Below are 25,417 nucleotides of genomic sequence, written 5' to 3'. Positions count from 1 at the left end.
TCAAAGTATATACACCAATCATTTCTCAGAAACTGCTATAAGAATACGACCACAAAATTTCAAAAGCATGTCAGACATTTGCAATCATTTCCTGCCCTGTGAACCCAAGCTTTACAACCCATTTGTGCCTGGTACACACTTACCTGAGACAGGCCAAAGGAAGACACTGTGTTGTCATCATATAGCAAGATGTTTATTGTGTCTAGGGCCCATGTGCTCTCAGCAAGCAAACCAGACTTCAGGGACATCATTACACGCCAAGCCTCTGGTGTGCCTTAAGATTCAAGAGCTCGGTTTAAAAACTTGTCTTAACCATATCATTTAGAAGTTGTTTATCACTGGAAGAGAACTTCTTACCGATTTCTTTGGATGTTAACCTTCGGCGGGGTTTAAGCTGAGGCTGCGTTCCCTCCACGGAGTCTAATGGGTAAGTGACCTCCCGATGGATTGCTGGGAAGCCTTGCCCAGGAAGACCACCACTTTGAGAGCTTGGGCCACCTGGCTTTTGCATCTGCTTCATAGACGCCATCATATGAGCCTTATTGGGTGACATAGCGCCACCCACAGACCGAGGGAACGGTGCAGGGCTTGGGACTCGAGAGATATGGTTTGGCATCGCTGGAGGAGATTGATAGGAAGAAGGTGGTTGCCGGCTTGCCATGGGGGGCATGGAGCTGGAGGATGAAGAGTGTGGTGGGGGGTACGGGGATTGACGTTGACCAGGCCACTGACTCTCCTGGCTGGCCCTGAGTTCTGGATCATCTCCACGGCTCATGGAGGGGTAGGGCGCCCCATGGCCCTGCCGGCCAGGATAATGGTAACTCATGTCATGTCTGGTGTGCCACATGTTCCCCTGAGGCCCACCGCTGGAGTTGGAGGATGGGGGTGGTCCACCACTCATCATGCTGTGCTGAGGAGGTCCCTGCCCAACTGGCTGCATGCGATCGCGTCCATATGGATAGGGGAACGGGCTTTGCATGGGCCTACGCTCTGGGTAACCATATTGGCTATACATGTCAGGCTGCTGGCCACCGTACTGCAAACCATAGGCTTCACTCTCATGGCGCTTGGCAGGAGGGCCGTACATCCCTTCCCCAGGCCGCTTATAACCCTGCAAAAGTAAATAACGTTAAAATAGTGCAGTAATCACAAATATTTACCACAATGGAATGGTGGAATGTCATCACAAACACAAAGGGGGAAGAGATTTGATCACATTTGATGTCTGACCTGCTGTTGGGCATACATCCCATGTGCACCATATGGCATACTGTGAGGGTACTGCTGCCCATAACTGTCATGTCCATGTCTACAGCAAAACAGAAGATATTATACTATAGCTCTACACACTAAATACTTTCTCATAGTCAACAGCAGTCATTTCTTACCTCTGATGAGAGGCGTATCTACTGCCTGAGAACATGCTGGGATCGCTGTTGGTAAGCACCATGTTGTTCTGATTTCCAGGGGGGCCAATTCCCCCCTCTGGACCCATGACATGCTCTTGCCTGTGAACATAAACATAAAATAATGGTTGACATGCTGATTTTCATTTCTGCACTGCTTTTATCCAGTGAATAAACCGACTTCAAGATATTCTGGCTTACCTCCTCTCAAAACCAGGGTTGTAGGAGTACTGGGGTCGTGGGCCCATACCCATGCCTGAGGGCGGTCCACGTGGATACATCTCCTGCATGCCGCTGCCTGGCATCTGCCCTGGCATAAAGGGCTCAGAGCCACCTGAAAACAAATTAACACTTTAAACTGCAAGAAAAATGAAAAATTGTGATAACCATTAAAAAAAAGTATTCACAACCCATAATATATTTGCAGTGACAGAATGTTTTTTGAAGATGAGATTAAAATGTAGGACAACTTTTATCCACTGGGTATTTTTTAGATTGTGAAAAGAGGTTCAGAATGGACCCTTTATCCCAGTTTGTAAAAAAATGGTAAAAGAAAAAGAACTGAAAAAGTAAACTAGGCCATTATTTCATGCTGGTTTTAACAGTAGATGGCAGCAGTGCCCAATAAAATAATGAATATGCATCTCTTAAAAAAAGGAAGACACATGGAGGCAGCAGTGAGCAGACGGATGAAATGTGAAACCAGCCCCATAAGCGGTAATTGTAATCGCAACACACCTTTCCTCGCAGCTCCATAGGGATCCTTACTGGTGTCAAACTGCATTCTAGAGCTGGCATCTCCACTGCCTCCTGCATGCATGGGGCCGCGCTTTTGAAAGGCTGGGTCACTGCTTTCAGAGAACGGGTCTTGCACACTAACACCACTGTTTCTAAAGACGTGGTATAAAACAAGGACAACAAATCAATACATAGACACACATACATGAATAATAGACATTCAAATATAATGCACCAATTTAGCCCACCTGCCAGTTGGCTGAGGGGTCACTTGTCCGTGGGGTGTGGTAGCTGGTGTTGGTGGCTTTAGGTCCCCTGGCATCTCTGTCATAGTGCTGCTGCCTGTAGATTGAGGAGTCTGCGGCCCTTGAAGAGAGCCTGAGTTTGCTGTTGGACAGAGCAGAAACAAAGTACATTATATGAAGGAATTGTTATATGCATAAAAATGCGAGTAAAAAAAAACATTTAGCATTTCAATGCTTTCTTAAATTTGCAATGCAATAATTTAATTTATTGAATAATAAAATTGAAATATTTCTTAACTGCTTTGCAACTCCTGAATCAAAACTGATTCATGTCACAGTGAAACAATGAACTGCATATTGCCTCAATTTAAATAATACAAAAGCCTCATTAAAACATATAAAACAGCTTTTGTGATATTTTAAAATACCCCCTTTTTTAAAAAAAGAAATAATATTCGGATTCCGTTAAATGGTATTTTATAAATCTACAAGCAGATGACAATGTCCTAATCACTTCTTCCAAGCTCAAGGGAAAGAAACCAAAATCATACAATCCCCAGATTGCATTTCCATAATCCAATAACTAGTTATTAATTTCCATAGAAATGCAATGGCATAAAAGGACACCATCCTAATAACGTCTGAAATTTCTACGGCTCAGTTGATGCAAAGTAATGAAACCAATTTGCATTTTCCTCCGCAGCTCAGAGCACTGAAAGGTACTTCAAAAGATTTCAGCGTGGAGAACAAAAAGAAACGGGGCTGAATTAAAAAACGAGGGAATGAAAGAGTGTCTGCTTTACATGGCCTTGATCTGCTTCCAGCCACGAAATCGTCTTTCAGCACTGAAAGTAAACAATACGCGGTGCTGTGCCGTAACACTTCCAGTCTGTGTGACCGCAAATGACCTTACGCATATTCTGAGAGTCGGAGAGGGCGGTAGAGAGAGAGAGAGCGGAAGAGGGAGAGAAGGGGGGGGGGAAAAGTGCTGGCTCACTGGTCTGCATTGAGCGAGGGGTCAGGCTGAGGTCACTTTTGTTTTCATCCCACACTTCCCCCCCATTAATCTTCTCGGAGGGATTTCCTCCCCTGCTGTTTGACAGCTCTCTCTCCCTTTCCCCGTGACATCATCAGTCATTACCCTTAGGAAGAGGGGGGACGGGAATCCTTAAGCCAGCAACTTGACAGCTCTCTTTCTCACCCCTTCCCCCGTCCGTCTCGGCTCGACTCAATCACCCGTCAGATATTTATAGCTAACGCGAACCAGAGCCGCATGCGAGTGATGCGATTAAATAAAAGAATTGCATGAAAACGTTATACTCTAGAACATCACTATTACATTAAATAGAAACTTTTGTTTGATTATAATAGGCTTGCATGCCATAGTGGCATTCGATTTGTGAACAAATACTGCCCGGCTATGCAAGTTCAACACGATTATTACCTAAATACCATTTTAGCTCTGAAAATACCAAGAACTTCCAGATTTCCACAACTTCTGAATTATTTGCCTTACTTTCAAGCCACTCAAAATGTCAAATTTCCTGATGCGTTCACATTTTCTATGACTGGGGGAACTTCTGTTCTCTAGAAAACAGCTCAAGTCTATGGGACTGTTTTCCTTGTTTCGTTCTCCGTAACAGTATTAATCGAACAATTATCCTCAAAAGCCATGCAATTTGATATATAACGTTAAAAAGGTTTGTCAAAGTTCAAGAATAAAGATAAAATAAAGTTGATTTCGGGGCGCTAGAAGAATAAACTGTTCATTATAAATAGTTTTTGATTATGATCCATTTGTAAAATACTCTATAAACCTGTGACCTAATTCCATGTTATTCATTAATACATTTTTGGTGCTCTGTGTTTATTTTATCAAACTTTGCCAGATATATAGAAAGATTTTTATTAAAGCAATTAACCTACTAAAACTTTTAAGGGGCTTGTAGCTCTGCTCTGTGTCCTGTCTAAAAACACCAATTGGCTACTTTAAAATCACTGTAAACCATGAATCCATGAAGCCTAGTTAACGGCGATTTAATGGATATACTCCTCCTTTCCAAAGTCTAAAGGCCTGTTCACACCAAGAATGAAAACTATAGCTAACTATATATATAGCGAGCTCGTTACAGCAGGATTCATTCTGATTGTGTGTTGATGTTTGTATCGTTCATCAGCAGGAAAAAAACTTGCTCTGAAAGTGATTCCAACGATATAGTCTGGACTCTTTTCTTTAATATTGAGAATGATTTTTAGAACTATATCTTTGTTGTTCTCTTTATTGTTACCATCCTTGGTGTGAACAGGCCTTAACAGTTATTAATACTGTAAAGTTGTTCACCAGGTGAGGGTGGCTGGATCTTGGCCTGCTGCGGCTGCTTCTTGCCCTCTGCCACAGCGAACACATCGGGTGGGGGCTCCTCTCCGCGCTCCACCTTGCACTCATAGGCGAACAGGTATTGGATGTACTGCTTCTTGAGGGAACTGGCAGAGCTGCTGGATGTCCCCACATTCAGGTGGGTGGACAGCTCTCTCCACTTCTTGTTCTTATTTACCTGTTCAAGGAGAGATTTTCAATCAAAACCATTCGAGATGCAATGAACTCATAAGCAGTTCCACCATCTGACCCTGTGATTCATGTGCCACCAGCAGTTTGACTCAACTAGGCGCTATTTGCATCTTAAAATAAATTCCCCGTAATTGTTTTTTGCTTAAACATAGCTCTTTCCTATGTAAATGAGGCTCGTTATAGAACGCGCAGGACTCACAAACATCATCGATGTTATCCAGACATAATTAGCTATTACCGCCCACAGAATTCTGGTGGTAAACGAAAGGGTGCTAAAACGATGCAGAGAGCATGTGCAAACATGCGCAAAACAATCGGCAGGTGCAATGCATTCTCGGTGAATCCCCCCGCTCTGGTTCTTTGATGTCTGTGATTGATGGTTGAGGCAGATGTGACGTTCTTTAACATGCATTTCAAATCTCTACTCCTTCAAAACTGCACAGCAGTACTCTCACAGAACCCAAAAGAGCCTTTCCGGACTTCACTCACCATAGCCAAGCCTCCGATTTCTCGGACACAGAGGTAGAGGCGGCACAGATCCAGCGGCTTCTTGCCCACTGAAGGCAGGTTTAGGACAGGCGTGCCCCTCTCCTCCATGAAGGCGATGTAGCGATCCACCCATGCCCTCCTCTCCGGCTCACAGCCCAAGTCGTACAGCCGTGTGATCTTCTCGTTTGTCATGTTCCCCGAGCTGGGCTTCTAGAGCGGATGGGTACAGAAGAGAGTAATGGCCACCGACACACCCCGCACACATACAGAGAGCACATCATCCTTTGTCCAAAGAGTGTTATGTTATTCACATTGCTCAACATGTCCCACGACCGAGCAAGTAAAGTCACCCTGCAGAGTTTGATGCGCTGAAACTGATACACTTTTTTAAACAGGCATTAGTATTGATGCATTGCAATGTTTGCTTGAACACTGCACGTATGCTGTATGCTATTGGTCGATGCGTATGATTGCAGATGATTGCATTGATTTACGGTGGCTATACACTAGAGAAAGCTTTTATCTTTTAACTAAAAATACTAGCTATACTGTACTTGAAATTCTTACAAAGAGCAGTTTTAAAATAGCTTCCCTGACACTAGATATTGCTGAAAAGAAACTGGGGAGAGGAGAACAAATCTTCTGGTGGCCACTTGAGACTCACAGTGAGAAAGTCTCATTACATCCTATCTGAGGTCTACACCATCAAACAGGAGACCTAAATAACCACAGAAGAAGAAATAAAGCAGGGAAATAAAGAGAAGATGGTAAAGGTGCGTGAGGCACTTACGGGGCTGCTGGGGTTCTTTGGCCAGGCAGGGCTGCTAATGCTATCGCTGTCGTCCCCCTGATAAGAGGACAGACTAGCTGGGCTGGGGGACAGAGGGGACGGGGTGGGAGGCTGGGACACACACTGAGAGCCGTAGTTGTCCTGTGATGGAGAAAACATAGGGAGACCCACACACACCTTTAATGGAGGGCCAGATTTCAGATCACTTTTACTCCTTGTCCACCGAAATGATGCAGAAGAAATTCTGGTAACACTTTATAATAACTGCACACTATTAATAATTAATTAAGCATTAGTAAACAGATAATTCATAATTTATAAAGCATTAATAGACAGTAATAAGCAGTTTATAAATACAGATATAAATGCTTTATTCTTGATTTACAAGCATATCTATAATGTGTTTAATAATTGTATTTTCATATATTATTCATGATCAATTTATCATTTCTCAATGAAGTATAGCATTATTTACAAACCAGTTATTTAGGAGTTGCCTGTGATTCATAAGATCACAAGAAATGTAGTAAATTCAGGTAGTTATAAAGCATTTAGTAGTGGTCAGTTAACTATTTATGTGAGTTCATCTAAAGTGAGGTCTAGTTATGCCTTGTAAAGCATTTATAAAGGATATTTAAAGGCTCAGTTATCTTCTAAACAAAAAACAGAAACAAACACAACACAGTGATACCGAACATAGAAATATTAACAGCCTTTAAATCTCATTTGTAAAAGCTTTACAAGGCATAAATAGTCCTTACTTTAGATGAGTTCACAAAAATAGTTAACTAACAACGACATTTTATAACTACCTGAATTAACCCTGAATTACAGTAGAAATACATGCTAACAAACCATTTATTAACACTATAAGTAACTATTAATATATGTCTGAATAAAAAGATGTATGAATGCACATTTAAATAGTTTATTAATCATTTACTTACAATTTCTAAGTGATCTTATGAACCATTGACAACTCCTTAATAACTGGTGTGTAAATAATGCTATACTTAATTTAGAAATGATAAATTGATCATTAATAAAGTATGAAAAAACAATTATTAAATACATTATAGATATGCTTTTAAATCAGGTATAAAGCATTTATATCTGTATTTATAAACTGCTTATTAATGTCTATTAATGCTTTATAAATGATGAATTAACTGTGTCCTGATGCTTAACTAATGATTAATAGCATGCAGTTATTATAAAGTGTTACCGAAATTCTCTTGCAGAACAAAGCTCATGTTTTTTACTAAAAGTACTGGAATTACTGGAAAGTAATGTCAGGACTTGTTATACTTGTTACAGGAGAGCACACACACACAATAAATTCAGAAGAAATAGGAAAAATATGAAGCTTGCTGGACAGGATGTAAAGATCAATGTTTGAAGGCACTTCTGTTTGTTCTGATGTATTCTACATGCTTTATTACAAATCTGCTCTGCTCCAGAATGATGCCATGAGGTAAAAAAAAATAAATGAAAAAGTATAGAGATTATTGAGAACCAGGATGAGAAGAGAGGGAATTCTTTAAGAATTATTTAAGGTGACAGAACTACTTCCCTCTAATCAGTAAGGGGGCAAACCAAGACATCAAGATGAATTACAGCTGAAATAAAAAACCCTAAAAAAATGACATCCAGAAGCGAGAATGGATAGATGAGTTCAGAGAGAACGCTCTGCTGGTGCGCCATATTTCAACCAATCAAATGAAAGCTGAACTTAATGACACAATGAAGTTCTGATGAAAGTAAGGGCAATGGCTTGGAGAGAACGAGTTATACAGAAGAAAATTGTGAAATAAGGTCTTCCAGAGCTTACAAGAGTTCTCACTGGGACACATGAGAGAATTATATTCCTTTGTTTACTGAATAACACATTGAAATGGAACACTATTCGAGTACTTTCAGAACTCAGTTTGGGGAGTATAAATAACGAAATGATCAAACAGAAGAACTGCAAGCAGTAGGGTGTAAATCTTTCCTCTCACAACAATTTGATTAAGATTCTTCACAAAATGATCATGAAATCGGAAATTGGGTCACAATCTGATTCTATGTCAATTTAGAAAAAAAGTCAATGGTTTTCATTTTCTGCAAGTTCTCCATCAAACATCTATGTGCTTGCAAATTGGAGATCTAAATTTGTCTGTTATTATTAAACTAAATTTAATCTGTATTATTATAGTTATTAGAGTATGACTACATTTAATCACACCACTCAAAGGTGTGATTCACCTTTATAAGTAATTGATAAAACAAAGGCCAGTGGTCACGTGTAGTCCTCAACAGAGAAGGTTTAGGAGAGTTCTCTGTTAGCATCTTCTGAACATGTTCAGTGAGTCAAAGGGAGAAGGCTCTGTTCGTACCTTTGGCTTAGGAGGCTCTGTGGTGGGTGTGCTGCCCTCCTCCTTGTGCTCAGCTCTCAGTTTGGGATCGATGGGCATCATGCTGTCGCCTGAGCCTGTCATGGGCCCTACAGGAGATTCAGACACTGAGACTGCAACATCCAGAGATCTGCACAACATCTGATCAACACCCTCCAAACAAAAGTATACTGTATGTGTGCATCTATTCTGTAACAGCACGTCTTAACTTGGTGCAATGCTAATTCCCAGCTTCAAATAGTGTCTAAAAATAAAGTACTTTGTGAAACAGAATTACTGATGTACACTACAGCTCAACTTTTAGAGTATGTTTTTTTTTTTTATTTAAGAGATTAATAGTTATCAAGTTACTCAGCAAGAATGCATAAAACTGACAAAAAGGGACAAAGACATTTATAATGCTTTATCATATTTATATTTCAAAGAAATGTTTTTATTTTATTTTTCTAACCACCAAAGAATCCTGAAAAAAATTATGTATTTGTTTTCCACAAAATTGCAGCTAGCACAACATTGATAATAATAAAAATGTTTTTTGAGCAGCAAATTGGTATATGCAGAAAAATTTTGCTTTGCTTTTACAGGAATATATTACTGTTTAAAATATATTAGTGGTCGACCGATATGTGTTTTTTGACAGCCAATGCCGATATCTTGGAAAGCAGGGAGGCCATAGCCGATATGATTTTTTTTAAAATTATTATTATTATTAATATGTAAGAAATCTGAAATCATTTGACAATGGACTAAAAAATAAATGTATAAAATAAACATACTTTAGATGACGGTATTTTTCTCAAATAAATGAATATTTAATAAAAATATAATAAAAAGGAAGTAAACACTAATCAACAGGGGGCTATCAGTATTCTGGGAAGTTTGTGTGCACTGGGAATAATATTTTTCAAATAAAGCAAGCATAACCCTCATTTTACGTATAGCACACAGTGAAAATGACATGAATATGACAAGTGATAGTGGGCAAATGCATAAAGCGCAGCATAATTTGAAATCACGAGTTTAAAGTTTAAAGCATTCAATTCACACGGGCGGACCGTCACACAGAGAACACACGAACATGCTGGATAAAAATTCACAGCTGGATTCGACTAAGTTTGCAAGGTTTGTGAAATTAAATGTCTATTAGTCAATCAAAGATTTGTTTAAATTATATAAATGTGTATTTGCTTAATGCTGATGGCAATGAGAAAGTATTATAATGTTTGCCTTTCTATTACTAATAGGCCTAATATAAAAGCAATCGTTATAATACTTTCTGTATACATTAATTCCTTTGTTTAACCGTTCTAATTATTAGACAGACTTCTATCCGTATTAGAAAGAACTGTTAACGACGAACAAGAGAGAGAGTGTGAGCATTGTGTGTGCTCAAGTGCTGCCGCTTTTAGTGCCGTCAAAATAAAAGTCCCACCTCGAACACATCGGCTAAGCAGAAAAAGATATCGGCAGATGCCAAAATGCAGAATATCGGCCTTGGCGACATATATCAGACGACCACTAAAATATATTAAAATAGTTATTTGAAATTGTGATCATTTTTGACAATACCAATGTTCTTACTATATTTTTAATCAAATAAAGCTGAATCAAGAAACAAGAACATTAAAAAATTCTTACTGACACTAATCTATTGAGCTCTAAAATGATTACACATCTTCAATTTCTTCATCCATGAATGAGTTCATGAATATGCTAAACACACACCTGTGGGCATTGTGTTGTAGGACGGTCCTTGAGGGGTCATTCTGGCTGAGCTGTTGCTCGGTGGATGGTTGTAGGGGCCTCCAGGACCCATCCCGAGTATGTGGGACCCTCCCTGATACCCTCCTGGCCTATAGACAACAGCACACAAACATCAGGACACAAACCAAGCTGAAGAGCCTGCTTTATTTGTGAAGAGTACATTGGTAAGTTGTTAGTACACGCATTCTCTTCTTTATTTTCTTCCAGCTGGCAAGCAACAAATATGCAAGGACAGCAGATAGGGGTTAAGACATTCACGATTAATACACAAAGGAAAAAGAAGTCATTCCTGTGTTTTCTATACGCCATGTTTCACTTACATATGACATTTTCTCTGACGGTTATCTGCGGATCACACATGAACTCTAACTAGCTAAAAACTAACGTTTTTGCACACACTGTCAATCACGAGAGCTGCTGTTTCAAAATCAGTTTGATCATATCTTAAAGGACAAGCACACACAAAAATCAGTCCATGTTGCTCCAAATTATATGCTAATATATTTTTCATGGAAGATGCAAGCTAATTGTTTTAAACATCTTCAGGCAGCTCTTTTCTGCTATCTACGTCTTATGACGTTTTCATCCGATTACTTCATGTGAAAACAGACTAAAATGTAAGTCATTATTCAATGAAAATATTCCCTTCTGCAACAGCTCTCAAATCCTTTTCTCCTTTTCTCTACATACGTGAGAACCAATGCCGTTTTGGAAGATGTCAAACTTATGACATTGTAAATGTGCCAATTCTAGATTTCAGATCAACAGAGGCCAGCTGTTCAGTTTAGATGCATGGTTAAAAATGCTTTGACATGGAAATTAGTGCACAAGTCATATGGTACTTTTTTTTTTTTTGTCCATTTTGGAATGGGACAGGGTTTATTTTAATGGAAAAGTGCTGTGTAAAAATTCTTCAAAAATTCCCCTTTTGTTATCCATAGAAGAAGAAGAAAAACAGCATACAGGTTTGTAAAGCCATGAACTGTGAACTTCTATTTTATGATTAACTATTGCTTTAAACTTGCAGTCTTCCTCTTTCACTTAAAGTCTTAGCTACACAAGCTGCTGCTTCAGTTCTCCAACCTACTGACCGTTCTCTCCAGAGGATGCTTCCCCTATCTGTGTAAAAACTAGGATTGATTTTCTTAAATGCTCAGAGTACAACACAGCCATGGTGGAGGAGAAAGGAGAGGTGAATGCAGAGCGCTTGGCTTGTGTCGTTTCTAGCGGATGCGAGCAGGCTCAAGCAGACTAAAGCCATCCAGCCAGGGGTGAACCATCTTGAACCTACCCACACAGCTCAGCGTGAGGCTGCCCCTGGCCTTGCCCAGAACTGTAGTGAGGGTGATGGGGGTGAGGGATAGGGAAGGAGGCTGGCCGTCCCCCAGGCCCAGACAGGCCAGGGTATACAGGGGACCTGCCAAAGGGAGGCCTGGAGCAGGGGGAAGAGCATTAGAGTCTCCTTGGTGCCTGTTCACTTTCAGAAGAAATGACAACTCTAAGGTGTACTGAGTAATTCCATTTTTGGCCCTGTCCAAAACGCCGCCTTTCGCAGTATTTGGTGACATATTGCCAAATAGACTGTTAAATAGTAGTCAACAACTGAGGCATAGGCCAAATTACATATTGAATATGCATAAAAGTTACATTCTGAATCATGATGCTTCAGGAAGGTATGGTGAACATGACAACTCAATAATAATGTGTAACAAAAATTTTCCAAACCTGTAAGAGATTATTTCTTGTATGAATCACCATTAACCTCCATAGTCTATTTTCTTTCCTATCCTATGGAAATCAGTGGGGACCAATAACTGTTTGGTTTCCCACATTCTTCAAAATATCTTCTTTTATGTTCAACAGAAGAAAGCAACTCATACGGGTTTGGAACAACTTCAAATAATTGCATTATTTCCATTTTGGGGTGAACTAGTGATACAAAATCAGTTCATACTCATTTGCTGTTCTCGCTCCACTCTTGCCTCACATGAGAACATGTTCCCCTCATTGAAACTCCAGGAAAACCAAAAAAGAGGAATCAATACTACCAACCTCCAATGAAAAGGAGGAGAATGCCATCAAAAATAAATAATAATGAATACAAACGCAAAACTGACATATTACGTTTGATTATCTATTGCTTGCTTGTTTTTATTAAAACATTTGTTTTTGAATAAATAATGAATCATTTCTGTTTGCTTATCCGTTCATCAGTTTAACCAAGCTACAGTGTTTTTATCAAAAATCTAACTACAGGATCTAGGCAACAGCTGGCATTACTTTAATTCAATTAACTGTGACCGTGAGCTCACATAATTGGTTATAAAAAAAAAAAAAGCTCCTGATAAAAACTAAAACAGAACCTGAATCGGTATTAAGTGACAAGAAATCAGTATTGGCTGTAACAATCTAAATGGGGAACCCCAAATTATATTGATTGTATTTGTCCAGGTTTAAAAAACTTTATTTGGTGCAACTTAAAACAGAGAGTTTTTTTGTTTGTTTTTCATTACTGACCAGATTTCCCCAAATGGAATTAATTGACTCTTGAGTTGAATTTTTTAGGATAGTCCACACAAAAAAATGGTCAATGGTCACCAAAACACCTTCATTTGTGTTTCACAGGAGAAAGAAAACCATATTAGTGTAGAACAACTTAAGGGCAATTAAATAATGACAGAATGTAAATTTTTGGTTGAACTATCCCTTTAACTATTTACGCAACCTAGACCAAACATGCCATCTTGTTCTAGTTTAGCAGGAGGGCTCTGATTTACCTGGGCTGTCCAGAGGGGACTGGGTTCTGCTGGGCAGATGTAGGGCCACTCTCGTGGGGCTTGCGACTGACGTTGGGAGGAGGTGGACCCATTCCTGGGCCAGCAGACTGAGGCATGTTGGGAGATGTTGGAGCCACACTGCTGGAGCCTGCTGTGTACGGCCGGCCACCAACTGCATGTCCTGGTCCTCGAGCCGTGGTCATAGAGCCACAGGGTTGCCCTGGACCCTGCCCGTGCATTGGACTGCTGGCATTCATGCCAAGACTGTTGCCCATGCCTGGGCCAGGGCCACTGTAGTTGGCACCTGGTGCTCCGCCATAGTTAGGAGGGCGTGGGTAGTTACCTAAAAATAAAAAAGACTAATGTAAAAGCCCTACTACAGTGCAACATTACAAAATACAAAAATGCATGACCCCTTTAAGAGTTAAAATAGTTGAACTTCCTAACAAAACATATCTCAAGACCCCTGCACTTGGCTCCATTCCATCATATTTGCTTTTCTCTAGGTAAAATCACAATCACATTTACAATGTCATCTATGTTGCAATGTTTCTCAATTTCCAAATCTTGATTTTGGCCAATTTAGGCTATGTCCACACAAAGGCAGATCTTTCCGTATCCGATCATTTGCACTTAAACCTTGCACGTGGTATACACACAAACATGGAACAATACATTTATTAATCTGTGTTAATGTTATTTAATAAAAATACAATTGTCAGTGTTTGTTCATGTTTTTGTTTCTGTTGCGTGATGTAGGGGGCGAGACATGGGCTGATGACGTCATCATTTCAGAAAATTTACGGATTCGCTGTCCACACGAAAACGCAAGGGCGGCATTTTCAGATTTATCCACTCTGGGACCCAGTTTAAAAAAATATCTGTTTCAGTCACCCAAAACACCAGATCTGTGTGGACGAAACGTCTATACGATGCAAAATTTATGCACAAACAGCTAAATGCCTCTCCGTGTGGATGGGGCCTTAGAGTTTGAATCCATTAATGAATGGCCATGATTGTATTGGATTGTATTTTTTAATGCACTGGATGGTGCAAAATGAGAACATGGGTGGCAGTCACAATTTTACTGTCAAAATTGCTTGAATATGCTTGAAATGCTTGAATGCTTGAAAATGATCAGTGAGCCGTATGGAGTTTTACGTTGACACTCTTGGGAGCTTCATAAAGCAAGTCACAATGTAATGGCTACACATAAAATTATCTAATTTTGTATTCCACAGAAGAACATAATGCACGTTTGAAACAACATGAGGTTGCATAAATAGGGTCCATTTCGATCTATTGTTGACTTTTGAAGGCAAGTCTAAATTCTGCATACAGTACATCATTCTATTCTTTCACCGTTCCTTCTCAGACAGTCAAATGATCAGATCTTTGTTGGTGAGCACTGAAAGGCAGTGAAGTCTGGACACATTTCCGCCAAATTGACATTCTTCAAAACTAGTGGGACAAAGCCCCAGCAAGCCATCAGAGAGTTCACTGTTAATGAAGTATGTCTCCTCATGACATGTTTCAAGAGGAACCGTCTGAGGACATTCAGCCTGACACCCACTGGACGCCAAGTTTCTCTCGTCAAGCTTCTCAGGGGACGAGACATCATGTTCACCACGTGAAGTTCAGTCTAATATGCTGATGTGCATAATGGGCAAAAATTTAAGCGTGCCCAGATCGCTCCTTGGCAAGAAGACTTTGCCAAGCAGCATTTCAGTCACAATTAGAACTGGGATTTTCACTCCTCAAGCTGTCGAAACGTTGAACTCTCTGGCTCATTCGGGTTTTCAAGAGTTCCCCGTGGAAATCAGAGAGTCTTGGCATGTTTTCCTCTTTCCCAGTGTAAAAAAAGGACTAAAAATGTATTCCAAAATCACATGAAGCAGGTTGGAGGATGCTGGCTTTTTTGCCCCCGTTCTGTAGTTACACTGAATCGAGACCCTTAACAAGCTCCTTCACGGTGGGGAGGACAGGCACTCCAGCCTGCAAGAATGTAGACATGGACCTGGAGCAATGCCAATTACACAGAAATGCCATACTGCTGTCAGACACTGTGGTGACTTTTCCTCCAGCCCTGTTAATCCCGACATTCCCTCAGGTGAAAAATAGGGAAAGGTGCCATGAATGTGAAGGATGCAGCCGGTGCTGTGAGCGATGCACAGAGGGGTTGGGACATGGGAACACAATGTGATGCCTGCTGTGAGTTATAAAGATGTGTATCTCACCTTGTTTCAGTGACCCCCATGTTTCTGTAATTCAGCTACACAAAATGTCAAAGCTTGTTCTGACACAACAGGACTCAAAGGTTTCCCACTTTCCCTGCCTTCAACTCAATTCATATCAACATCTAGCCTATTCTTCGAGTCTGTTTAAAGGGAATATATCATTATATATATCATTTTCCTTGCCCGTTTGAAACTCTGCAGATCAAATACACGTTAAATGCATCTTAAACCTTAAATTCTTATGCTAACATAAATGGATTTGTAGTAACTTTGCAAATTTCATAAAAAAAGATCGAACTGAAATATCACACTGACAAAAGTATTCAGATCATTTGCTAAGAAAATTTTCGGTTAAGTACATACTATATCTCTGGATTATCGTTGAGATGTTTTTGCACTTTTGGATTTCACCTGAAGAAATATTCAATATATATATATATATATCTCTATAGGCTTGTACACACCTACCTGACTTCAAAGAACTAGTGATGACAAAAGCAGACTCACGTAAACTGCGTCTAAACCAAAAAAAGCTGCGCTTGAACACAACGCACAGACTACAGCCAACTGCAACTAGCATGTTGCGTTCTGAGCATTAACTGCCTATATTAGCAGGTATATTTTTCAAAAGGAGACAAAGATATATTAAATATACGCAGATATACAAAATGTAAGCGTTTATTTAACATTTTGAATATTCTTACTTTTAAGTGGCTCACGTTGTTATGAAAATATTTGTGCATTTGAATACTCATGTAAGAAATCTTAACATTAGAACAGCCTTCTGTCTGTGCCGGCTTGAGTTGGCTTGAATTCTCGTGCACTGACTCCCATAATTGTTAAATGGAAGAATTTTGGAACTCTTCCTAGAGCTTGTTATCCAACCAAAGGGGAGAAGGGTCTTGGTGACCAAGCTCCAGAGATCCTGTGTGGACCTGATGACCACAGATGGGTCGAAGGTTCACCTTCTAACAGGACACTGACACTAACCACACAGACGAAACTAGAAGGCTTAGGAAGGCCCAGCAAGAGCAAGACTTTAACCAAATCGAACATCTCTCAAGCAACCTGAAAAAAGGCTGTTCATCGATAGTCTCCATCCAAACTGAAAGAGCTTGAGAGGATCTTCAGTGAAGAATGACAGAAAACCATATCCAGGTGGGCAAAGTTTGTCGCCTCATAACCAAAAAAACTTGAGGTTGTAAACGCTTCAAAAAGTACTTCAAATAAGAACTGTGTATGCAATGTGATATTCTCAGTTTTTTCTTTGTAATAATTTTGCAAAGTTATCACAAAAAGGCATTTCTTTGTCATAATTTGGGGTTTAGAGTTGTAGATTGACGTGGAAAGAAATGTAAAATAAATACTTTCTGAATGCACTGCACGACGGTCAATGTTTATGCCAGTTGATTTTTCAGCAGATTTTCAATCATAATCCTCATTTACATAGTTGATGGAGAATCAGATCTCAGCAGGGGAGCCTTAACAGCCGCAATGACTCAACTCCCTGCTGCGTTAATGGCCTTACTGACTTGAAATCGACTTCCGTCTCGTTCAAAATGAACGTTCATTTGGTGGTACGATCATTTGACCGTGGCAGTGACCAATGAGCTTCTGAAGAAGCAACAAGCCATTGTCCTGCTTAAAACTTAAAAACTTTCATACCTCTGCCATATGTGATGGACCTCCAGCAGAAGAGGGTGAGATTTCATCAAAAGCAGTCAGCAGTTGAGACAACTCTCCTTCTGATCAAAATAGTTGTTTTCGGTTAGCTAGTGAGACATTTTTACATTGTCTACATGTCAACGTATACTCAACTGTGGATGAGCGTAGACAAACGAGTTCAACACATGTGCAGTAGTGGATTCTTTCTGTCTCAATATTGATGTCGCACCGCACCCGCGGACACACCTGATGACGGAAATGACATCATGCAGACAGTGTGGACCGTTGTGGAAGACAAATGGCTGAAGTATACTTTGAGCTAGTCTCGCATAGCCAGACTTTCAGACTGAAGGCAGAAGGTCTGGGAACATTGGTCACTTTGAATGGCCAATGCCTGCCCAAGAGGCCATATTACTGACATATAAAGCAACCAATCAAGTTTCGTTTTGTGCCGTGTCATGTTTAGGGGGGTGGAAATCTCCCCGCAATAACAGACCGATGTGTAAAACTTGGTTGTATTTAAAATAGTCTACGCACAAACTTTACATATTTCACATACTTTTGAAAATCCAGCGTTTATTTGATCATGATAAGCACTTATCATCACAGTTGTAAACACAACGCATTTCTTCTTCCATGCGGGAGTTTGGCATCACGGCATCTTTGTTTCCAGGAGGAAAGTTAAAGATGTGTCATCTGGAAATCCTGTATAATTCAACCAATCCGATGACGACGTCAAAACTCCTGAAGTGTTTCCAATTTTGTGTGCCATACGCATCAGAAGTTCAGCCAACGGTCTGTGGGTGTGACGTCTTAAGCTGAGACTAACTTTGGGCTTAATGTGCAGTCCCAGTGCCGAAACTCTACTTGCATCCAGCACCACTCTACTGACGAATGCATTGTGAACCCTGTTACCTGTTACCAAGATGAATCTATGTAAAGCAAGATGTCTGAGACAAGTGTATGAGTCAGTGAGAGTGGAAAATTGTCAAAAAAAAAAAAAAAAACGTAATTATGAATGTTTGTTTTGTAAGTAGACTTCAGGAAACAAAAAAAAATGCTACATTTTATGTTGTTCCAAACTATGAATTGACTGTGGCATCTCTTCATGGATCCTATCAATCTGTGTAAAGAATGTAGCTCAGTCAGTGTCATACTGCACCCCTGTTGTCTTGAGCCAGCTGTCAGTCATCTGAATGAAAGTACAGGACAACAGGGACCATCAATCAGGCAGAGTGGAGGCCATGACATTAGAAAGGCGCGCTTTGCAGCTATTCATTTATTACACCAGCACGCCATAACATTCATGATGAATTGCTGCTGAGCCCTGTTAATGGGGTCTCTTTCACAGATGCACACAGCTGAAACAGCAACAGACACTAAGTGTTACTTCACCAAAAAATATAAACTCTGTAAAAATCTACTTTACTTACGTGAAATTGTTTTTGCATGTTTAATCAGTCGCAACACACCATGCGTGAATGTTAAAGTGATGACAAAAATGAGTTGAGAGGTATAGCACAAGGCAAATATTTTGTCTGTTTCTCACCAAAAGCTATCGTATGACTTCAGAAGACCTGCAATATAGTGTAAACAAATCCCTGAATTGTTTAACACCTTCAAGACGTATGGACCACTACTTTAACGGTGCTTTTTTGTGCTTTTTATGAGCATGACAGCCCCTTGTCACTAAAGAGCAGAAAGTGTAACATTCTTATAAGGTCTTTTTGTGTTTCACAGCAGAAAATGCCCATTCACACCAAGAGCTAAATATACCTATGTAATTATCATTAAACTACAACAATAATATTAGCATCCCCACCAACAGACTATAACTTTCTGTTTATTATAAGTGTGCGTGTAGTTCAGTTGTCTGTCGCTTTAAACGCTCAAGCTTTTTAAAGTTGGGTGGATTCTCATTGGCTGTTTTTAATCATTCTTCAGTTGGAACTGATTACAACAATATCAACTCAAGAGTGAGTGAGGGGTCTATAATTCTGCAGTGTTTTGTTATAACTATTTGGAGCATAAAAAAAATAAAATCCTTCCATGTTACCTGAAGGACCATACTGGCCACTCTGGGGCCCATAAGAAGGGCCCAGCTGATAGGAGCCCACACTATGGTGCATAGGGCCAGTGGGACAGGAGTGTGGAGACATTGAAGGTCCTGGCTGCTGGCCTCCAAACTGGGGACCAGGGGCATTGCGCTGCATGTTAGGTGCAAATCCTAAGAAGAAAAAAGACATTACCAATAACAGAAGGTAATGGTTAAAATCACTGGTTAAATCATCTGTCACTTTAAAGAAAATTAGGCATTAGTCATTTTTTATGAATGTTTAATAAATAACATGTTATGTCACAAAACTTGTTTGACCACTGAAATTTCTCCGCTGATGTTAATTTATTTAATTTAGTCAGACAAGGAAAAATGTGGGGAAAAGAAATGGAGGATCACATATCAAACATTAAAAAACAGAAAACATTTTATTTTTATTAAAACAATTAATAAGTATCTTTTGCAATTTTACTTACAAGTCATTACACTAGCTACATAACAAAAAAAACAAAAAATCTTTAAAGGGGTATTCATAACCCATTTTATTTCTGTTATTTGTTATATTTCCAAGTGAACCAGAATAATGAGCAAGTAAAAATGTTGAAAGAGAACTGGGTTATTACAAGTGGGCTTTCTGCACAAAACTGAAGCCAGACTTGAAAATAAGTTTGCAATGGACTTGTGAAGGACTACTGCCCACCTGAAACTCTGCCAGCTCTTTATGGACCCGGAGGCTAAAATCATTGGTCCCACTTTATATTAGGTGGTCTTAACTACTATGTACTTACATGAAAAATAAGTACAATGTACTTATCGTGTTCATATTGTATTGCAAAACACCTTTGCTGCTATTGAGGTGGGATGGGGTATGGTTAGGGAGAGGGTTGGAGGTATGGGTAAGTTTAGGGGTGGGTTAAGGTGTAAAGTATGGGTCAACAGTGTAATTAAAAATGTAATTACAGAAATTAAATACAGATGTAATTGCATGTAGTTTTTTTATAAATATAAGTACAATGTAAAAACATGTATGTACACAATAAGTACATTGTACTAAATTATTAATTAAAATGTAAGTATATAGTAGTTAAGGCCACTTAATATAAAGTGGGTCCCTAACATTTAATGCACACATTCAGTGTGTCAAATAACAGACAACTGCCAAATGTTTAAAAAGTTTTTGTTTACTCATGGAAAACGGTTTTGCAGCATTACACTGTTAAGTGGATCATCCATGCAGGAAGAAACATACATAACATACATCGTACATGTCATATAATTGAGTTAATTCATCTGAACCGATTCATCTGCTAGAAAACGAACACAAGCTGATGCACATTACATGGGACAGATGAAAAATCCAGCTGTCGGGTGTTCACTTAAACTCTCTGTTTGTTTCCTTATGGCTGTAAACAGAGGAAGGAAATCAGCTCACCTCTCTCCTGAGACATGGGCGACTGACTGTGAGTGGAATGGGTGCCGACGTCTGGAACGTTCCCTGGGGTCTGAGGGGCCATCTGTGCACCTGCGTGGGGGAAAAAAAAAAACATGTGTGCACAAACCCACAGTATTTCCCTAATCAGTATTTTTATTTACCAGTAAAATATCTAAATATTGAAAAGAACAATTTTATGAAGATGCTAAGAGATGTTTTCAGATTGTTTCAAAAAATAAAATAAAAATTACTGCATGTCAAATTCATATTCTCTGAAAAATATTCTTAACATCTTTATCTTGTTTTAAGGACGTTTAGATATTTTACTGGGAAGCAAGACAAAAATACTGATAAGGAAAAATATATGTTTGCAGTGCACATGCACAAAACTACAAACGCAGTTAATGGTCTCATATGAGAGCTCCTTTTCATGATAAATATCAGATAAATGAGTCTAGAGGGCAGAATATCTAACCACACGTCCCATGGGAGGTGTTTAAGGCGTATCGTTTCTCTCCCTGGAGCAACTTTGTGTGCTCGTATGTACAGAACGTGTATATTTTGTAAAAGCGCTTTTATTGGTTCTCTAGTAATGGCACACAGATCACATGTCACTGTATGCAGCTAATGGCCGCCGGTGCTCCCAGTAGGGATGAGGCAGTTTTGTGTGCAGCAGGGTAAACGCTCTCCTGTGGACCTTGTTAGTGACATTCCGAAACGGAAAGGAAAAAAACAGCAGTTTCAGCTCCACCAAGCCCTCTGCAGCCCGCCTATCACAGAAGCCCGGTTAACAATGGAGCACACAGCAGGACAGTAATTGTGTCAAAGTGACTCCAAACTGCTAACAGACTTTCAAAACTATTTTAATGATGGAGTGACTTTTTTTAAAGTCTGCTTGAATCCTGCCGCTGACCCACTGCTGTCTCGCCCTCCGACTGCTCCACGGTGGCACGATTAAATGACACGCATGTGAAGGCTGTAGCTAATGAGTACGTCAGAGTTAGCATAACAATAATATTTTTTTCCCAAAATATCCACAACAGAGGATCAAGAATATGTGTCTAGTTGGAGAGAAATTCAGTCTGTTTCTAAAGCGATTCCAGCAGCTCATTTTCAGCAGATTTAACCAAAGAAATGTCACCAAACCCAAACATGCACAGTGGGCATAGGCAGAAAATGCAGAAATAAAAAAAAAATATGACAAATAATAATTAATCATTTATTTTGATTAATAAATGTAAAATTATTTGGTCATACAAATGAAAAAAAAAATGCTTCTATGTGGACACGTGGAAATTAATTTTCATTCATTTGAATAAAAATGTATTTTTAATATTACTGGAAATTCTATTTTCTATTTCAGAATAATCAGTAACACTTCAGTAACCAATTCTCACTATTAACTAGTTGCTTATTAGGATGCGTATTTCTAGCATATTGGCAATACAATTCGAACATTATTGCACAAATAGTATTTCAAATTATTAAAATAAATTAAAACAGAGCATGAAACAGCAGATACATATTTCATTTCCCCCTGAAATATTTACGAAAAAAGAAATCCAAAAAATGATATCTCACACAGAATCTTTTACCTGGCCCACTGGCAGGTGATATGGGCCCAGAACGTGATTGGCTGGAGCCCACAGGTGATCCGACAGGTGAGGGCGAGGGCCCACTGCGCATGCTGGGGACTCGGGGCGAGGCGTGGGGTGAGAAGGGTGACTGGGCCGGGTTACTCTGCTCGCCCTGGCTACTGGTGGAACCCGAAGCACTGACGGCCGAACTGAGACCCGCCTCTGTTCCTGTGGGGAGGTCATCTATAGAGCCAGATAGATCCTGATGTTCACAAAACACAAGAAACGGCAGTTGATGATTGTACCATTATCATATCAAGATTCCAGAAACCACAGCAGGCTGTTTATAAAAATGTATTTTGGAAGTACTCTAGGTGATATAAATTGAATCGTGTTAATGGACTTGATGCAATGTGTAATTTGGGAGAAAGCAAACAAATGTCAAAATGACAAAAGTTTTGAAGCAGCAAGCCAGTCAGTCTGAACATAGTGCACTAATACTAAATTGTATCCTTTCTAAAATTAGAACCAGTGTGAATCTAAATCCTTTAAATAAACCACTTTGAGGGCCTGTCTAAGTTTTTTTCCCGACTGTTGATCTTGGATGCAGCCAAAAACACAGTTAGGCCAACGGCTCTTGAGTTCATGTCTGCAAATAATCGTAATCAACCGTGCAACTGGAATTAGTTTCCGATTGCTGAGGTGATAACAACTCCTGGACTGGATTGCAGCAAAAGGATCTAGAGTGGTAGAGTGGTAGTTTGGCAAGCTTTCGATGAGCTGCTGGGTGTCGAATCTCAATGATCGCTTACTGTCATTCCCCATGGTCTCAAATACAACACTGAGAATACAAGCCATCAGAAGTACCCCAAATTTACTGTAACTAATAATAAGCACTATGCCAAATAAGGAAAATATAAAACAGATTTCCTTTGCCGTGTAGTACATCGAGCCAAGTGGTGCTGAAAAACTATGGAAAAAACTTTCCAATGAGGTTTTACATTCCACAACACATGAGCCAGTGGTTCCAGCTCGAGCGCAATGGATGATTGTGATGGAAACTCCGATGGTCTTCAGAAGAGATGAATTTCACATTGCAGGCTTAATGGTGATGACCTAGTTGAGGATGAAGAGGAACATATGCTCAGCTTTATGCAATTCCACATATCGGTCTCTATGACGGAGTGTCGTGAAGATTGTGGGTCAACTACTTCCAGCGGTAACTTTCTCCACTGGAAAGTCTCTGTTTTTCCAGTTACGGTAGACAGCTTGTTAATGTTATCATGGATTTTTTTTCCAGATGATTAAAAAAAGGGAAGGTCACAATTCACATTTCATAAGAAGTTAATGGTATGGGGACAGAGAGAGCCAACATCTTCAATCGCACTTAATTTCAATACTTTTAAAACGATAGTTCACCTAAATATCAAAACATTTCGTCCACCACCAGGAGATGTTCATCGTGACCAGGGGCTGTTGAGCTTCAACAACAGATCATCACTAGTACATACTAGAGGGCTGCATTGGGTTTGGGCTCCCACAGGACCCGGGGGACTGTTTATTTATTTAGGACCTGCCACTAGAGGGCGCACTACCAAAACAATAACAATCGCGTGGTTTGATGACGCTAGGAAGGAGCATGGAATGATGGGATTTGTTGTCTTCTAACACAATAATTGGGCATACATAGCAAACGCGAGTTCAACGATTTGCGCAAGTAGATTACATACAAAGTCAATGCAAAAACACGTTCAGACTATGGATCAGACGCGCGATCTCAAGGGTCTAGAGATGCGATGCCCCGCGTTTGGCGTGTATGCCCCATAATACTAATCTTGTTGATCATTATAATAGCATACGTTTTCTGTAAAGATACGAATCAAAACAACTCACCTGTCGAGTAAAACACAAGCGAGAAGCAAAATGTAAATACTGAACTGGGGGTAGAGGGTTAAGTGAATGAATCACTGAATGGAACTGTCTGTCTTCAGAAAATTTTCAATGGCATTTTCTTTTCTTCTTATCTGTTGGCACTGATAGCCTTGTGGGCAGCACATTGACATGTAGTGCCGTTGCGCTTCAGTTATCCTAACTTTGACTCCCAGCCCGTGGACCTTCCTTGATTGTGTTTGCTTCCTGTCAACTTACTATCCTATCAAAATACAAAGCCCAAAAGTATTTTTTTTACTAATCGCCATATAAAGCCTATTAAAGAAGTACAAAGTAAGAAACTAATTTAAGAGAGGAAACGAATATCATTTAAACTACAGGATTAACACTTTGACTCATTTAAAACACTACTCCACATTGGAAAAACAGACATGTCAGCTACTTAATGACCTGATACAGACACATATAGCTGATGCTGACTGATATCTTATTGGTCTGTAACGTGAATATAAGCAGTCTCAAAACTGTCCTTATGGCTCTCAATTAGAGCGTGCTGCAGTTCCGATGTTCACCACAGGTTTACATTGTAAAATTTTTGGGGCGCTGTTGCTTGTGATTAATTTTAATACATCCTGTGCACTTTATGACTTAAAATTGTCAAAAGAATCTGAAAAAAATATTTGTTGCAGAATGCTGAACACATTTACAGTTGATTATTAATTTTTTGTTTACATAGAGTTCTATGTTTTGGGTGTATATTTTGCCCTTACAGACGAGCGGTGCCAGATGGCTACATATATTTTTTGTTTAAGGCCAGTTTGCCTGTTACAGAGCAAATAAACAACAAACTAATTTGCTTAAAGAAAAAAAAATCTGCTTACTGGCATCGGAATCAGCCAATTTGCTTATAAAATCCGGAATAGGCAATGAAAAATCACTAATCTCAATCAATATGGACCAAAATAGTAGTTGTCTTTGTCACCACTCTCAAATCTGAATATGAACATCATGACTGGTTATAAACCACTAAAGAAGACACTGACATCACTGATGTTAAACCTGGTGTGGCTTTGATGTGCCATATTTGATTGTAAGTTGGCGTCAATGAGATTTGTTTTTTGAAAAATGACTTGAACTTCTGTCTTTCCCTCTAACAAATGCTAACAAATGGCTTCAGAAGTCATAGTGACCCCTTTTATTTTATGCATTTTTTATTTATTGAGCTTTGTGGGAAAAGAGCTGACACAACTTTAAACAGAAGAAAAAAGGTAGTAATTTGGGTTTTGAAAGACAAGTAAATGATGCCAGATTTTCTGGTTGATCTCAAATAGTAGGATAAGTATCTTCTGTTGTTTTAATTTTGGTGATATGATGTATTCATATCCG

The 25,417-nt window shown here is 39.5% G+C and overlaps 1 protein-coding gene across 4 annotated transcripts in view; it reads right to left on the bottom strand.

Annotated features, from left to right (window-relative positions):
* The window catches only part of arid1b (AT rich interactive domain 1B (SWI1-like)), a 68,689-nt gene that overhangs the window by 3,338 nt on the left and 39,934 nt on the right, over positions 1 to 25,417 (bottom strand). For 2 of the 4 annotated variants that reach the window (XM_052535742.1, XM_052535741.1), the window contains exons 5-21: positions 22,160 to 22,403; positions 20,565 to 20,654; positions 19,133 to 19,303; positions 13,175 to 13,517; positions 11,689 to 11,829; positions 10,359 to 10,486; positions 8,616 to 8,722; positions 6,238 to 6,378; positions 5,448 to 5,657; positions 4,731 to 4,944; positions 2,393 to 2,531; positions 2,145 to 2,296; positions 1,608 to 1,740; positions 1,389 to 1,508; positions 1,231 to 1,309; positions 358 to 1,111; positions 144 to 274 (exon numbers count right to left, since the gene is read on the bottom strand). In XM_052535742.1, coding sequence (XP_052391702.1) covers positions 144 to 274; positions 358 to 1,111; positions 1,231 to 1,309; positions 1,389 to 1,508; positions 1,608 to 1,740; positions 2,145 to 2,296; positions 2,393 to 2,531; positions 4,731 to 4,944; positions 5,448 to 5,657; positions 6,238 to 6,378; positions 8,616 to 8,722; positions 10,359 to 10,486; positions 11,689 to 11,829; positions 13,175 to 13,517; positions 19,133 to 19,303; positions 20,565 to 20,654; positions 22,160 to 22,403 — 3,297 coding nt within the window. The remainder of the gene's footprint in view (positions 1 to 143; positions 275 to 357; positions 1,112 to 1,230; positions 1,310 to 1,388; positions 1,509 to 1,607; positions 1,741 to 2,144; positions 2,297 to 2,392; positions 2,532 to 4,730; positions 4,945 to 5,447; positions 5,658 to 6,237; positions 6,379 to 8,615; positions 8,723 to 10,358; positions 10,487 to 11,688; positions 11,830 to 13,174; positions 13,518 to 19,132; positions 19,304 to 20,564; positions 20,655 to 22,159; positions 22,404 to 25,417) is intronic. The other 2 variants (XM_052535743.1, XM_052535744.1) reach the window with 1 other exon arrangement.

Source organism: Carassius gibelio, chromosome A20, assembly GCF_023724105.1.
Source record: "Carassius gibelio isolate Cgi1373 ecotype wild population from Czech Republic chromosome A20, carGib1.2-hapl.c, whole genome shotgun sequence".
Taxonomy (NCBI): Eukaryota; Metazoa; Chordata; class Actinopteri; order Cypriniformes; family Cyprinidae; genus Carassius; species Carassius gibelio.
Note: the sequence above shows the minus strand (reverse complement) of the source record. Positions and strands in the feature narration are given on the sequence as shown.